Source organism: Notolepis coatsorum (genome assembly GCF_963971535.1).
Source record: "Notolepis coatsorum genome assembly, chromosome: 12".
Taxonomy (NCBI): domain Eukaryota; kingdom Metazoa; phylum Chordata; class Actinopteri; order Aulopiformes; family Paralepididae; genus Notolepis; species Notolepis coatsorum.
The window spans coordinates 50,418,235-50,436,520 of record NC_140176.1 but is presented as its reverse complement, the minus strand read 5'-3'; the positions used below and the strand labels follow the sequence as shown (position 1 = coordinate 50,436,520).

General features: G+C 41.5%; 1 protein-coding gene across 1 annotated transcript in view; it reads left to right on the top strand.

Moving 5' to 3' along the window:
- Positions 1-2,413: 2,413 nt before the first annotated feature.
- The window catches only part of vipr1b (vasoactive intestinal peptide receptor 1b), a gene marked incomplete at both ends in the record, with an annotated part of 453,408 nt that continues 437,535 nt past the window's right edge, over positions 2,414-18,286 (top strand). The window contains one exon of the mRNA XM_084326164.1: positions 2,414-2,467. Within this exon, the coding sequence (XP_084182290.1) occupies positions 2,414-2,467 (54 nt within the window). The remainder of the gene's footprint in view (positions 2,468-18,286) is intronic.

The window sequence follows — 18,286 nt, the reverse complement described above, 5'->3', positions numbered from 1 at the left end:
ATGCTTGTATATCTTATCGTGTGTTGTCATGTTTGTTTATATGTTTGTTTAAAAAATAATAAAAAAATAAAATACAAAGACATTTTAATCCCAGTTACAATATCACACAAAAACCACAATCCACGCATAGACACTTCAATTTTATGCTTGAATGAAACACAATCCGGGTGCTCCGTTAAGCAAATCTACAGCGGAGAATATATGAAACTAATCAGAGCCAAACGGCCGATAGGTTTCATTCATTAAAAATATCCCCGCGGGATTCACATTTGCAATGCGCCGTTATTAAAATAACCACATGCAGCGTGTATCGCGACTCCGAGCGCCGTATATGACGTGCATTATTTTATTTAGGACAAAGTAAATCTATAGGCTCAATATGATTTATTATCAGCATTTAGTTCTATTATTATACATTTCAAAAGCCCCCTCTAGGAAAACGAAGCACAGAAACATAATTCAGAATGGTATAAATGGGATCTCTAGACTGTGAGAATCATTTCAGGAAGCGAGCTGTCATTTATTTGCGGGGGCGTGGCCATGGTTCATCCGGCTAACTGAAGTTAACCCTGCTCTCGACCAGGCTCAAACTTTTTGATCTGTTGTCATGGTGATTTGGACAATCGAGCGTCGGGGAATGGAAAGGTCCGGCTTAAGTCAGACTAGACTGGAAATTATCCGGCTAACTCAGTTATCCAGGTACGGGGAACGGGGCCCAGAGAAAGACTTTCATCTTGTTTACATCAGGGTCCCCCATTTTCAATTCATCGTAACATATATGACATACATGACATACAGATAGACAGTACTGCTACATCTATACATTTATGACATACCAGATTTGCAAATACAGTACTGTTTGTGATACAAAAAGAGTCCAGAAAAAAAGAGTATATACATTTGACGTAGAAACTGTACATTGGATTGGGTAGGTGGGGGGGGGGGGGACTGTACATTGGAGGTGGTTGGGTGGGTGGGGGGGGGGGGGTGGGTAGGAGTGGGGGGGGGGGGGGGGGTTGGGTAGGAGGGGTGGGTGGGGGACACTGTACAACTGTACAAACAAAACTGTACATTGGAATATTGACAAGACCATAATTGGTAATTTACTGTACATTGGAGGGGGTTGTGTTAGGACATTTACAGGGGCCAGTTTCGAATTGCAGTCTCCCGTAGGTGTTTTTTGAGAGTGTTTTTGAAAGTGGGTAGTGATTCACATTCCTTTACAGCTTTGGGTAGGGCGTTCCACATTGATGTGGCATAATTGCGAAACGTGTTTAGTCCCTTATTTGAGCCGAATCTGGGTTTAACATGATTTGTGGAGCTCCCTCTGGTGTTGTGATCGTGGTATTCACTGACCTTTGGGAAGTATTTTGACATGTACATGGGTAACTTGGTCGTGTAGACATTCGTGAGACATTTCTTAAGTTATGTTTCAGAAGGAAACTGTCCTTCTGTAAACTGTAAGTTACATTGTTAATTTAGTTTGTATTTACTTTTCTAGTTTAAGTTAATTCAATTAAAGAAATTGTAACTACAATATTGTATCTACAATTACATTTAAAACATTGTTTTTTTCAACCATACAGATCTGTTAATCAAAATCAAATCAAATTTATTTATAAGGCCCGACAACACACGTCAATGTCCCCATGGGCCGTACACGTCCTCTCCAAACAAGTCAAGAAGAAACATCACATCAAGTTGACAATATAATTTCTTTATATATTGAATGCTACATCCTGCCACCTTTTTCAGCTTCTCTATTTCAAGGCAATATTTACAAAAACTAAACTAAAACTAGTAATTTCCTATACAAACATGTTTCCTACTATTTATGCTGCTGCATAATAATCATCTGTTCTGTGCGCACGCGAGGGAACATGCATGCGCGTGCGTGCAGGTGACGTCATTATAAACAGAGTACAGGCACTTCTGAAATTACCACTGCACCCCTGCTCTCAACACATACTGTAATCGCCTTTAGCTGGTGCTCCGATATATCTGCCAACACTTTGCTAAAATAATTCATGCAGAGTCCAGTCAAACTACTATTAGTCCAACACCGGGCGCTGCTTAAAGACGCAGTTCAGACGGGCGCTCATTAGCTGGCGCACGTGTTGTCACTTGGGACGAGCCCTCCGTGATTCAGAACGAGAGAATGGGACGGATAGGCTGCAGTTAAACTGATGCTCTCAAGAGAGATAGAGAGAGAGAGGGAGAAGGGAGAGAGATAGAGAGAGGGGGGAGTGAGTGGAGCTTGTGTGCTGGAGAAGCGCACATCACGCACAGCCAGTCAGGACCAACAGCAGTCTCCTCCACACCTCAGAGCTTCGCACACTTCAAGATCGCGAACACTGCAAGTTTTAGAAGGTGTCTACTCCTGAAAAGTAGCCTACACTTCACAACTAAAAGGATGGATTCTTCAAACTTGGGTTTTCTACTGATGTTGTACAACTCTCTACCTACGGTCAGTATCCGTAACTTTTGAATGATACTTTTCAAGTTTTAAACGGAATACCCAACGACAGAATCGACGCCAGAAGCACGACTAGTTATACATTATTTTATAGAGTAGGCTGCGAGTGCATTGAGAATTTGAGATTGAATTCGGGCTTAGCTTTACCTGGCGGTGTCCTGCACGAGCAAAACTGTAGGAGTTCAGTTACAAAGCAGCGACGTGATTATAGGCTTTGCCTACACTGTAAGAAAAAAAGCTGCAAGAAAACTGTAAATGTCTGGCATCAATGGTTGCCAAATACTTACAGTAAAATACACTAGTCTGCAGAGGCTTTTCTTGTGAGCATGGTCCATGCGAATTCTGAAAGGTTCCTGAATATCTGAACATTGAATTATTTAAATATTTGTTTATTCATATCCTAGGCTATTGATTAGGCTATATCCCAGCTAACTACGTTTTCAAACTATTTGAGTAGTAGGCCTATCTGAGGAAATAACATACAAGTTGGCCTATTTATCTATTTATTTATTTAAGTAAATTCAGGCATACAGTAGGCTATAGACAAATATTTTGAGTAAAATGTTGAATTTATGCATAGGTTATTGTCTTCTCTTATGAGTCTCTCCACAATAAGCCAAGTAATAGTATTTCATTTTAATACAGTATTTATTTATTATTTAGGTAATATTCGATTGTTGAGCATCACTTGTAATCAATCAATCTGACGTTTTGTTGTTTTGTTTTTAGCTTTTCCTCAAGCAGTTATTTTGTATAAGTTCAATGGATAATTATCCCTTCAAAGGGAATACAGCCTCTATAGCCTAGCAGCTGGTAACAAGAGAACCACGAGTAATCAGTGATGTCATTAAGATGCATGGGTAAAAAAAAGCTTGAGCTTCTACCTACACCCCAATGAAACCTTATATCTAATCGTTTTGATTTCCCCATAGTAGGCTATGGAAGCACTTGTCGCATCTCATCTATATTTTCCATTATATTCTTATAGTGGAAATACATTTGTTGATTGTACAAAACATTAGGACACCTTTAGTTGATGTCTAAAGGCTTAAAAATCCTTCCTTAACCCATCTCTCCTCCCCTGGAGTGGCTTTAGATGATTTAATAGATACAGGAAATAATGCATGGAGGGTAAACCCACCCAAACTGTCTGCCCACCATTTTAGTGCTTTTATGCTTATATAGACAGTGGAGGGTATACCCACCCAAACTGTCTGCCCACCATTTTAGTGCTTTTATGCTTATATAGACAGTCTCCACTTCACAACATAAACATTCCAAATGGGATATATTTGATTTTCTGTCAGCTATTGACAGCAACAGGAACTAAACATGGGTCCAAGCTTTTTCCCTTGGGCTGGCAATGCAATATCCCATCTATACAACTTTTGATAGGGTTGGCATTTGGATTCACGCAAGTCCTGACAAAAGAAGCCACCAACTCCTCGTCCAATCAACAGTCATCTCCCGCCTCGACTACTGCAACGCACTGCTTGCTGGCCTCCCGGCCACTGCCACCAAGCCCCTTCAACTCATTCAGAATGCAGCGGCCCGCCTGATCTCAAGCATACCGAAGTCGGCCCATGTCACCCCACTTCTTAGGGACCTGCACTGGCTCCCCATTGCTGCACGAATCCGCTTCAAGGCCCTCGACCTGGCATACCGTGCGGCAAAGGGAACCGCTCCCACCTACCTCCGGTCAATGGTCTCTAACTACACACCCTATACGCTCTGCATCTTCTGGCCGCCTCAGCCCTACTCCTATCCAAGCTCCGGGAGGGTCATTCATTAAAGAGAAGTCGCCTATTCTCAGTCCTTGCCCCGCAATGGTGGAATGAACTACCCACCCCAGTTAGGACAGCCGAAACCCGTCCAATCTTTCGCCGTCGACTAAAGACTCACTTCTTTAACCATTATCTGAAATTATTATTATTATTTTTTTTTATAATCTAACCTTACTGTCATGCACTTGTCCTAATAAACTAACCTACACTGTAGCACTCAACACTTTGATGAACATTGTTACTCAGCTGATAGAGTACAACTCTGTCGTACAGAACTTGTAAGTCGCTTTGGATAAAAGCGTCAGCTAAATGTAAAAAGGTACATGAATACAGGATCTTCACAAAGATACTGGGGGAATTTAATATAATCTTTTTTTATATGGGTGATTATTGGCATTAATGTGATTGTCAAATGGAGTTCAGTTTCCCTAACTTTTATTTTAATTTAACCCTTTCACTACCACACTACAAAGGGTTAACCTTCACTACCACACTACAGACGGTAATGGAAAACACAGCTGTTCCTAAACTTCTGTACACATGTATATCACTTAGAATTACCTTTGTCTGTATTTTGGCCACATAGGCTGGTAGTGAACGTGGATGAATGAAAATGGAACTCCTCCGGGGAGGAAGAAACTGAATTTCAGAAGCAGTGCCCTTTGAGCAAAGCCTTGTGAATAATCTTTCACAGCTATCGGCCCCCTCCTCAGTCCCTCCAGGCGCTGCTGAAACACTGATCATAAGTCAAGTATTTTTGCAGAGCCCTTCATGTCAAGGATGATCTGATGCCAAGCTATAGCTTCTGTATGATTCTCACACTATAATCCTTCCCTTTTTAAAGTTCACTCAGGCTAGTATCCAGTGAGGCTGCTGCCAAGTTAAGTGCTTTACTTCTATTCTGATAGGCTAATTTGTAAATTGGATGATAACAGGCTAGTCTTTGCACACTGATGATGGTGGTAATGATGATGATGATGACTGATTTTGATGATGGAGGTGATGATGGTAATAGTGGTCATATTTGATGGTGGTGGTGATGATGATTTTGATGATGATGATGATTTTGGTGGTAGTGATGATTATGATGATGGTGGTGATGATGATTGTGGTAAGTGGTGATGGTGATGGTAGTGATGATGATGATAACTGATGACTGTCGGATAACAAAAGCCACTGTATATTTTAACATGATGTCATGTAATTTGTGCTTAACACCATACACCGTCAAATACTCTTCTACCATCAAAACTACGAAAAATATCATGATATTTTATTAAAATATCTTTATTTGAAACGTTGGAGCTGAGCTGTTGTATGCTGACAGGATAACTAGGTAAAGAAACAATGATGGCATTTCTCTTGTCAACTAAAGTACTTTTAGAAAGACTTGTCTATCCTTTTGTTTTAAATAGGGCTGTCACTAACAACAATTTATTAACTCATTGGACGCCATGCATTAGCCTCATCCTGTAGTAGCTACCGCCATAGCTGTAAACGGTGGGAGTCGCTCACCTTGTTTGCAGGGCTAGAACTATTTAAATATTATAGCTATTGTAATGTTGAATAATCACTCGTTGGTTTAGTAAACACTCTTTATTCAACATCAGGTATGGGTTGACTCGGAACACGACTGCATGCTTGGCCGGCTACTCTCGGGATGCTCCTGCGCATGCTCCGTCCTGTTGTAGGCTGACTCGTATTACACAGGTATCCTGCACAGTGTAATCTAGTCCCTGATGTTACTAGACATAACATTACAGCTATATATGCAATACTATGGCCCATTTGACATCGAGTATCTATCGTTCAAGATGTGAAAAAGGAATATTTTTTCTATTCGTACATTCTCGTTTTATACTGTGGTGAATATAAGTATGGTTTTAGAGTGGTCTGGGGTAATTCCTGGAAGGCTAGTAATAGCCTGCGACGCATATTATACTTAATCCATTGGCATTTCGTCCCTATACACGCTACAATTAAATGCATATGATCGGTATATTATGTTCCATCATGCATGCATGAAAGGGGGGGGGGTAGTTTCTGATTAATTGTCTGATTGATTGATTGTCAATAACGGCATGGCATTCATTAGTACAACAGCATACGTTGATCAGGGCGACGGCTATGAAAACAATGGACAACCAAGCTGAAATTGACGTTAAATTGCTCTTACCTTTGGCCGATGATGATCCAAAAAGAATATTCCAATTATTTGATTGCCATCTGCTAGATCGTATGTCCATGGCAATTTGGCCGACGCCATAACCCCCCACAGCATAATGAATCCGGCGTCCGGAAAGCGTTTCAATGCGATCGAGTGAATATCTTGATCCACGTTACAAGAAAACTCAGCCCGGATGACTTTCAATGACGCACAGCCACATGCAGAGTCAGAAAGGAAGTGCGACTTCTTCAGACATTAACACTGAGTGCCAGCGACGAGATTTCTCGTTAGTTCATGCCAACCATTGAGTGCCAGCCGGCGAGACATAATTTTTTTTAACCCTTTAATCGCCAATGACGTGTTAAGGTTAAGACGTCATTCCTCGCCATGCGTAATCTGCCAATGACGTTTTACAGCGTCTTTGAGATCAATATTTCAAATTTCTGTCATGGTATTCATATTTCACCCACGGATCCTTGACTGGTGCTGTAGGACTCCGCTCAACTCTCCAGCACTTCAATACCGCCACCTGGTGGCCGATCGGCGAGTTGCCAAACCGGAAGTGGGGCCGAAAGTGCTTGGTGTCCCCCCCCCCTATTCCGTCCGCCACAGGGCTGTACACTGCGAGCATCTCGTCGCAAATTGCCCCCTAATCTGGCCGGTGCGAGTGGAAAATATCATCTGGGGGCAAGCTTGCGAGTAGTGATTGCAACCCTTCATTCGCATTTCACTCCTAAATTAATCCATACAAATTGGATAAAACATTAGCCTACAACCAGGGCATAATGTTGCGGTTGTAATTTCATTAGACAGACCAGCGCGGACCTTTAATAACATGCAATTTGATTGACACGAGCAATGGGCTAACGTTAGCTGCTATCCACGGTATCCATTAGGATTATGCTAAGCTAACTAGCGTTAGCTGCTGCTAACCCTGGACACCAGTCAAAGCGGACTCCACAACACTAGTTCCATTCGGGAGGAAAGGGGGGGGTGGGTTATATTTAGGGATGCACGATAATTATCTATCAGCAATTATGACGTCATCCCGATAAACCCGATAACGTTATTAATAGCTCCGATAATATATAATAAATTTTTTGGTTAAAAGAAATCCGTTGTGGGTGGATTTGGATGAAGGGCGCTTGTTTTTATTATAGCCTCCTCCCGTTTTGCCAGTACTGTGGTATGACTGACAGCGTGTGGTTTAGGAACAGGGAGTTTTACACAAATCCAGCGCTCCCTTTCTTGGCTGTGACGTAGTCACGTTACATTCGGAGACAGACAGTCGATCTGCCAATTACGTCCCTCCGCTTGCACCCACCTCTTCTTCTTACCACCAATCAGAAGCTCTCGTTCGTTTATTTACCTCCGGATTGTCGGCCATTATTCTACTCGGAGCTATAACGTTAGCTGCTCCCCGCCAGCCACATTGACAAGTACCAGCGCTTATACATTACTGGCAAATGTCTTGTTGCACTTGTGGTAACGAGCGTTGTCAGCATGGACTTTAGTAAAATAGACCCAGACTTTTTTTGAGGAATTTAAACGTCGCAAACTAATCTTGTTGACCGTTTTCTATCTCTCCTCCCTCGGTCTCTCTCTGCCTGCGCGAGCCGGCTGTGCTCTTACACACACACACACACGCACACACGGGTGCTGTCGAGAGCAGAGCTGTGTGTGTGAGTGAGTGTGTGTAAGAGCACAGCCGGCTCGCGCAGGCAGAGAGAGACCGAGGGAGGAGAGATAGAAAACAGCCAACAAGATTAGTTTGCGACGTTTAAATTCCTCAAAAAAAAAACTCCATAATTTCTCGAGTACCGATGACGTCGGAGCTTATAAATACTAAAAAAAAAATATATATATATATATACATTTAAAAAAAAATTATAATACAATAAATATCGGTTATCGGCTTGAGGAGCATAAAGTTATTGGTGTCAAAAAATCAATATCGTGCATCCCTAGTTATATTGACAACGCTTGACAACAGAAGTTTAAACATAATATTTATTGGTTATTCGTTTCTGTTACTGTATATCATCCACTTTCCATCTCCGTCTGTTAAACGCTTCCTGTTTACATTCGAGTGTGACGTCATCACATACGGCAGCTTAGACGATCAAAACGCGAACCTAGAACAAAACCCGGGGGGGGGGGGGGGGGGCTGGCTCTCTCATTCGTTCTCGCCCCCTCTCTCTCTCTCTCTCTCTCTCGCTCTGATTGATTGAAAACTTTATTAACAGATTGCAGAATGGGTATAATACAGTACAGCTCTCTCTACATTCAATGATTTAAAGTAGCCAAACGTTACAGACAGTATAAATACTAACTGGATAGTTGATGATATAAACATTTAATTTCATTATCTGAAATATTCTAAAATCATTAAGTCTGTGTGATTATTATTTTCTCACAGTAGTGTGTGTGTGTGTATATATATATATATATATATATATATATATATATATGTGTGTTTGGCTAAAGTGGATAGAAAACACAGTACTGTGCAAAAAAAAGGCACCTAAAAGTTTTTATATAAATGGTCTTAGATGTAAATACATTTTTTATTAGTGTGTTAGTACATTTTCATTAAATTATTTTTTAAAGCATCTTCATGGTTTAATAATGCAAACATATGTTGCAGGGACTTATTATAATCATCATATTGGCGTGACTGTATGCATCAAAGGGTTAAATCAAGCATTTTTAAGTGCTTTAGAGGAAATGTCAAAATATTGCGATATATATCGTGTATCGTGATATGGCGCAAAAATATCACGATATCATTTAGAGGCCATATCGCCCAGCCCTACTATAATGGTAAAATAGTTATTTAAAAATTTGCCCCTAAAAAATATTCTTTGCCCCTAAATTTCTCATTTAGGGGAAAGTGTGCCCCTAGTGAAAAAGCTTAGCGTACAGCCCTGCGCCACTCGCTATCGCTTGCGGGACTCCATCTGGACACACTGGATAATCGATCCGTTGCCATAACTCGATAAACAACATTATTTGGACGTATATAGTATTATACAACCTGGAAATGGAGCGCATAGATCAACATCCCATAATGGCGATCTTTTTGCTCCAGTATCATCCCCCATCGCTACGAGGAAGCTGCGGTGAGTTTCAGTGTTTTTATTATTATTATCCATACAAACTGCTATGATAAATATATTACCCATACTACATGATTCATTTAACGTCGGTCATTGCATTATAAACGACCCCCCCCCCCCCCCCCCCCCTCCGGTCACCAGCAGATGATGAGTCATGACGTTTAGGACCTTGTACAATTGAAATTTTTTATCTGGCGCCAATCGCTATCAAACTGCATTTGATGATCTAATATATGCATATGGCTAACTCAAGTTCTATGAAATACTGCAGAAAACGATAAAAACATATTTATACTCTAGACCGTATTTTTGTATGAATGTGTGAATGAAAAAGTAAAACGTTCCTACACCCTGAACGATGGCTAATCGATGTTGAATGGGCCATAGTAATGTCAATTTAGCAATACAATTTAAAAAGTTATAGCCCTGCAAAGTAGGTGAACATCTCATCTCCATAGACAAATATAGCTGGCAGACTGGCTACAAGGATGGATATAAGCGTGGCAATGTTTTTTTATTTGAAGATTTCAAATAATTTTTTATTTTAAGATTTCGTTTTTACAGGCGGTCCCACATGGGCCAAAAGAAAATAAAAATAAAATAAGGCCCTCCCTCCCCCCCACCCCTATACCAGACAATCATTCTAAAATACATTAAAGCATTTATTAATCAATGTTTTTCCTTTTAGCTTTTAAATCACCAGACAGCAGTGACATATGCATCTCTTGTATTCTGTAGATAGAGAAAAAGAAAGGTAAGAACATAAAAGAATAACAAGCTGAGAGACTAGGAAGGCCAGTCAGATCGCCACTGTCACATTATCCGCTTCCATACCCTCAAAGAAAGTTAGGAAAGGATTCCAAATATTGTGGAATTTTTCGATACAACCTCTGACAGTATACCTGCTCAGCACACCTGCAGGTGAAAAGCAAAACAGACATCTGATTGATTAAGCATGTTGAATGTACAAGTCTGGTAACCCCCCCCCCCCCCCCCGACACCTATAAAAAACAAGGTGCCCAAAATACCCTTCAGAAACTAATCCACACATAAATGTGCTTGTGTTGGAGGTTCTCTATAGAGCCAGCCGATCAGGCCTTCGTTGAGCCCCTTAGGTAAAAGAAAATAATAAAGAGAAAGAAAAGAAAAGTAAACATTTTACTCAGATCTTGGTACTATATGAAATCTTCAGCTGCCCAGTGAAATACACCCAACCAGGTAAGGTAATATACTGTAGGTGGCAACGATAAACGGCAAGCACAACAGTAATATATTAACATTAACAACATCACATTAAGCAGGCCCCGGAGTAAGGCCGAACACCATGCTCCCAAACAAGGGCAACCAACGTGCCCCGTTAAACACTGAAATGGGTGCCTGGTTGGGTGATATAGAACAAATTGGAAGAGGCGTGGGTATGCGTGTGTGCGAACGTGCCATGTGTCTATAAATGGGTGTGTGCCTGGGCGTGTGCCCTTCAGTGTTTGTGCAGTTGCATGCACGTGAACCTGTGTGTGTGCGTGGATGTATCGGACACAGCTGGGTGTGAGTGTGTAGGTGTGGGTCTATGCCCATGTGTCTTGTGTAGTGTGTAAACGTGTATGTGTGTCTGTGCATGCGCGTAATATGCGCCTACGTGTGTGTGATATGTCTAGATAGTGTATCCATTAGGTGTGCGAGCGTGTGCGTCAGCGTAGGTGTGAGCGTGTGTGTACATGTTTATATGTCTGTATGTACACATATTGTCCTATTGGAGCCAAAATGATACACTGTTCACATCACCTGTACATCATAAGTGGCTGTTAGTATAGGATCAGAGATCCACTGGATGTTGAGTGAATTATATGTAAGGGATAATGTATAGCTACGAGGTCATTGTCGCAAAATAATTAACCGACACAGAGTTTAGAACACAGAGGCACTGCGCCGAGGTGTTCTAAACGCAGTGAAGGTCAATTATTTTGCGACAATGACAGAGTATAGCTATTAGGGATGGGTACCTTTCACATTTGAACCGGTACCTGTGAATCGATACCGGTACCCAACGGTACCTTTTTTCGGTACTTTAGTCTCAAGAAATTTAATTTACCTACCTCAGTCGTAAAAAAAAAAAAATCCAAACTTCAAATAACTCATTGCTCCGATAATCTAGCGTTTATTTGAAAACTATTCATAAATAGGCCGAAAAATGACCGTGTTTTGTGTATTACAGTAAAGCGCGATTCCTGCAGAATCGTAAATTTTTTCTGAAAGTTTAAAAAAAACGAGCGTTTTTCAAAATGGTATAAAACGGAAATGAACCGATTTAAAAATATATATATAAATAAATCCGTTTAGACAATGTTGACTGCAAACAAGTCCTTGATAAGCGACAGTCGTATTAGACACATTAGGCCATAATTTAAGATATAGTTTATGCGTTCACAAATGTGAGAGCTCTGTCATTGAATAGAGTGTTGGCACTCAACGGGGTATATAGGACTGGCACGGAAAGTGTTAAGCACCCTCCACAGCCCAGATGGAATGACCCCCCCCCCCCCCCCCCCCCCCCCAAAATAAATAAAAAAGAATTAATTTGTTTGCATGGGGGGTAGTCGACTGGTATCGGCAAATTTCTGCCATCAAAGTCGACTATACAAATCCTTAGTCGGGGACAGGCCTATAGGCTATACATATTTAAATCAATATCTTCCTTATGAATAAAATAGGCTCAGGAATCAGCATTGTTAAAGCTAATTAGCCTAATCCATGTCAAAAAGAGTAGCATATAGTAAATGTATACACACACGCACGAGAGGGGGAATAGCTTATAGCAGACTTAATGATTTTACAATATTTTTGCTAATGAAGTGAGATATTTATTATCAACTATCAAGTTCTTTTTATAGTGTATATTTTGGCTACTTCATTGATCATCATCATTGAACATACGGAGAGAAGGAGAGAGAGCCCCCCGGCCCCCCCTTTCCTCAATATTAGAACTCCATGGAACTGATTTCTCCTGTGTGCCTGTGACCTAGCTTAGCTTAGTTAGCAGCTAACACTAGTTAGCGTTAGCATTTATTGGACTGATTGATTGATTGAAAACTTAACAGATTGCAGAATGGGTACAGTACAGCTCAATACATACAATTGTTAATGGGATGCAGACCAGAGAGAGACTTTCGTCTTGTTTACATCAGGGTCCCCCATTTTCAATTCATCATAACATATATGACACACACGACATACAGAGACGGTACTGCTACATCTATACATTTATGACATACCAGATTTGCAAATACAGTACTGTTTGTGATACAAAAATAGTCCAGAAAAGAGTATATACATTTGACGTAGAAACTGTACATTGGAGGAGGTTGGGTAGGTGGGGTGGGGTTGGGTGGGTGGGCGGGTGGGACTGTACATTGGAGGTGGTTGGGTGGGTGGGGTGGGGGGTTGGGGTAGGAGGGGTGGGTGGGGGACACTGTACATCTGTACAAGCAAAACTGTACATTGACAACCATACTTGGTAATTTACTGTACATTGGAGGGGGTTGGGTTAGGACATTTACAGGGGCCAGTTTCTAATTGCAGTCCTCCCGTAGGTGTTCTTTGAGAGTGGTTTTGAAAGTGGGTAGTGATTCACATTCCTTTACAGCTTTGGGTAGGGCGTTCCACATTGATGTGGCATAATTGCGAAACGAGTTTAGTCCCTTGTTTGAGCCGAATCTGGGTTTAACATGATTTGTGGAGCTCCCTCTGGTGTTGTGGTCGTGGTATTCACTGACCTTTGGGAAGTATTTTGACATGTACATGGGTACCTTGGTTGTGTAGTGTATCTTGTAGACCAGGCCCATTGCAAGTTGCTGTACTCTGTCGTCTACTCTAAGCCATCCTAGGTAGGGATGGGAATTGATAGGATTTTATCGATACGATTCCATTATCGATTCTGCTTATCGATTCGATTCTTTATCGATTCCCTTATCGATACCTGATCAATTTATAATTTAAATAAATAAATTGAAAATGCAACAGAACTACATTTAGTCATTTAGCTGACGCTTTTATCCAAAGCGACTTACAAGTTCTGTACGACAAGCCATCAGGAAGGGCACAACTCTATCAGCTGAGCAACAATGTTCATCAAAGTGTTGAGTGCTAAAGTGTAGGTTAGTTTATTAGGACAAGTGCATGACAGTACGGTTAGTTAGGGTTAGATATATTTTTTTTTATTCAGATAATGGTTGAAGAAGTGCGTCTTTAGTCGACGGCGAAAGATTGGATGGGTTTCGGCTGTCCTAACTGGGGTGGGTAGTTCATTCCACCATTGTGGGGCAAGGACTGAGAATAGGCGACTTCTCTTTGATGACCCTCCCGGAGCTCGGATAGGAGTAGGTCTGAGGCGGCCAGAAGATGCAGAGCGTAGGGGTCTAAGCTGGTTAGAATAACATGCAACTTGACATTTCTGATTGTCATTTATTGTTGAGCCCCCATGTCAGAAAAATACAAAAACTGTAAAAAATAAAACATTAACTATAGCCTACACTTAAATAAAATAATGTATTTGAGATTCTCTTAAAATGTATTTATTTTTTTATTCTTAAACTAATTTAATCTATTGAATAACAGGTTGTTATTCCTCTGACTTCTGTCTCTCACTCACACACTCTCTCTCTCACACTCACACACACACACACACACACACACACACACAGAGAGAGAGAGCTCCCCGGGCCCCTGTCCTATAAGGTATTGGCTTGTGTTGCTACACGGACACATTTGTATGTTGCACCACTGTACTTCCTGGCTTACAGTCTTGTAAACAAACATTCCGTCTCTCATTATATGTGAACTAAAGAGTACAAGGTTTACACAACAGCCCCCACCTGCTGTTTTATTGTATTTGTACCTGTACTATCCGCTGTCAGCTGTTTATCTCTCTTTGTGAGCTTGATTAAATAGCGTTAGCTCACGTTAGCTCCGCGGCTCATTTTAGCTCAGCCTGATCTAAATCAATGACTAGGTTCTAAAGCATTCAAGTAGTTTTCACTGCACATAGAAGTAGCCAAACAGCAGGAGCATTTCGGGAGCATATTACCAAAACCCAGGCAATTTCGAGCCATTAAGGAATCAAATAGAGTCTGCCATGGCTACATGCTAACGGCTAACATTATTGCGCAACTGTAGGCAGCGATAAGGGAATCGAAAGTCACGGGAGCCACACGGTTCCAGGCATCGGCCAATTAGGAACCGGTTCCCAACGGGAACCGGTTTTCGATTCCCATCCCTAATCCTAGGTTGTCAAAGTGGGCAGGGGTGAGGTGGGTTCTAGGAGTAAGGTCAAGCAGTAGTCTGACCAGTTAGTTTTGAGATGTTTGTAATTTTGTTTTTAGCGCCTTTGAGGTGCTTTGGTACCATGAGGTGCAAGCATAGTCGTAGTACCCTTGAATGAGTGCTCCTGCCAGAGTCTTCAGGGTATTCTTGTTTACCAGAGAGGAGATCCGGTACAAGAATCGAGTTTGTTGGTTGACTTTTTTTTATTACATTGGATGCCATTTTGACACAGGAAAGATTAGCCTCTCTAGGATGGAACCCAGGTAGGTAATTTCATCTTTCCGTGTGACAATATTGTCACCAACTGTAACTGAGAAGCCGCCGGTCTTGCTGAGTTTGTTATTTGAACCGAAGAGACCCGTTGCTTGCGGAGTTTACATAGAAATAGCGCGACTCACAAGAGGAGTTATTACAGGCTGTAGGACGCAGGGCTGAAGAGCTGCCATAGATTGTGGGTATCAGGATCAGCCCCTCCCTTTCATCTGGAGTGTAACACGGAAGTTATCAAATGTGACTGTCGAGTCCTGGCTCTAGGTAGAATCACAAATAGTTTTTTAAGAGAAGTTAATTATATTTTGAACGTGACTCACTGCACATTTGTTAGATTACACGTTGCGCATGTTATGACTTTGAACGTCTGCTATTTCCACCGCAAAAGGCACATACAATTAACATAACAATATGATGCGTCGATCATGAATATGCAAATTGACTAAATGTAATCGACTAGGGCGACGAATCGTGACGGCCCTAGTTTTAAAGCCCCAATCTGGATTTTATTTTACCAATGGCCATATAAATGTGAGATATATCCATTGGTTGAAGAGTTTGATTTGTAGATGGAAAATAAGTTATTGTGGAACTTTATTACCCCATTTCAAATCAGAATATACATGTAGCTCTGCTTTACTCATTACCAACATAAAGATACTTTAAACAATCACAAATTACTGCAAATACACGTTAATAACTCGCAGGTCTACATTTTGTTTGGTTTAGTCTTTGTCTCAAGAACTCAGTCAATTAGGATGAAAACATGTCGTCTCAATAAATAAATACATTTATTTTGGTGGTTACGGTGCTAACCTTTTTGTTTACATTTGGATAACAGGTTGAACCTTTAACATATGATTTTGCATGCATGAAATATGAGTCTTGCTGAATAGAGTCCACAATTTCTCCGTGCCTCCATGCGTGCCAAGCAAATATAAAAAATTTACAACCCGAGCAATGAACAACTGCTGGCACTTACAGCACCTGCTTAAAAAGGTACATAAAAAAATACATTGTGGCTTCAATCATAAGTATATTGTCTACACTGATTCTGGTCTACAGATGGTTCCAATTACTGTGATTAATAATCTGACTACTTCAAGGAGAAGGTCATTCCAATTATTAGGGATGGGCATGAGTAATGTTTTCCCAGATTGAGTACTCGCACTACTCAAGTAGTGCCAGAGTAGGTGTTTATCTTAAAAGGCATGGCAGCAGCAATAACACACAGACAAGACACTACCAATTCTATGCATATTGTCAGTCAATTGTCAGTTACCATTTGTAATAATTACATTACCTCCACTCTGTCTGCAGCAGGTCTCTCCGCATGGAATGGCATGTCCGTTCCATGCGGAGAGACCTGCAAGGCTGGCTCCAGGTGGATGTATGGACGTATTTGGTGTTAACGAAATTAAAAAGAAAGTATAAATAAAATAAATCAAGCTCCCTCAAAAACTATTCGAGGTCAGTTAATCGATTACTCACGGCCATCCCTAATCACAATACTGTCATACGTATCAATCTATAGGACCTTTTAATTTAGAACGCTATTGATATTCACCCCAATCAGGGGAGGAAACTAACTTTTTGGCTTACCAGCCAACTGGCGAGTATCTGATTTTTTTTACCAGCCAAACAGATTTTTTACCAGACAAAAAAAATGGCTAATTGTGATAATTACTTCTTTGTATGTCAAGCCGCGTCAATGTTGTGTATGCATCTGGGTAGGCACACTGTGCCTTTAAGACAGCACGGTGGTCTTACGACAGTGCTGTGAAGTACCGTCAAGTGTTGTGGTAACGTCAGTTGGGTTGGTGTGCTGTTGACGTTGTGCACAGTGCACTGGTTGAGCTAGCCCCTTTCGTGACTGCGATGTGCAAGCCAGGGGCTTTTGAGCATGAAATAAAATGTTTAACCTTACGTCGTAGTCCGGTGCTTTTTTGGAAACATTATAGTCATAACAGATATACACCTAGCTGGCTGCTTTGAGCACACAGGGCTAACGTTAGCTAAAACGCTAACTAGAAGCTAACCACTGTATACAGTTCCAGTAGACAACATTACACCTCTGTGATTTAAATGTGTCCTTAGTAACTTATACTCGATGGTTGTACTAGGGTTGGATGCAGTTCCCCGTTGGTCAGTCTGTCTGTTTTCCATATTCTGCTGTGTTTAACGTTATCTGTTTGCGAGTGCTCCTGATGGCTAGCCTAGTAGTACCGCGGGTTGGCCAGTACTGCGCAAACGTTTATTAAACATATGTCCGCGGGTGGTCTTGTGCAGTGCTCTCGTGGCACTGTCAACTAAAGCGAACACTCAGAAGACGCACACCGTTTGCCAGTGCAGTGATTGCAGAATGTTTTATTTTTTTGTATACTCGCCAGACTGGCGAGTGGTCTTCATGAATCACTCGCCAAACGTAAAAAATACTCTCATTTGGCGAGTAAAGTGGCCTAATTTCCTCCCCTGACCCCAATCAATATTTAAGCACTGTGCATGCTATAGCCTGTAGCTCCCTAAGGTGTGATAATGGCTACAAGACCACTACCATTTCAGAGCTGTTCCATGCAGCTGTTCCATCAGCGGTTCCATGCCGTGCAGCTGTTTCAGAAGCCGTTTCAGCAGCTGTTTCAGCAGCTGTTTCATGCAGCCGTTCCATGCAGCTGTTCCATGCAGCTGTTCCATGCAGCCGTTCCATGCAGCTGTTTCAGCAGCTGTTCCATGCAGCTGCTGCAGCTGTTTCAGCAGCTGTTTCATGCAGCTGTTTCCATTTAGTCATTCCATGCAGTTGTTTCAGCAGCTGTTTCATGCAGCTGTTCCATGCAGCTGTTTCCATTTAGTCATTCCATGCAGTTGTTTCAGCAGCTGTTCCATGCAGCCGTCCCATGCAGTCTGCCTGCGCATTATGAAGAAAGTGTCGGCTACCTATGGCCCAGGATAATGTGTAAACCTGATGGTGCTATATCAGGAAGCAATAGCCAGGGGAATACCTTCCCCTCAGTGTTTTCTATAGCTTCACATCCTGTTTATTTCCTTTGTCTGTGTTTTTGACCTCTTGGCATGTTGATACGCGCTCGGCTCGGTTCTCTGAGCTTCATGACACAAGCCCTCTTCTTCCCGACCCAAAACCCATTTTCTGGGTGAATAA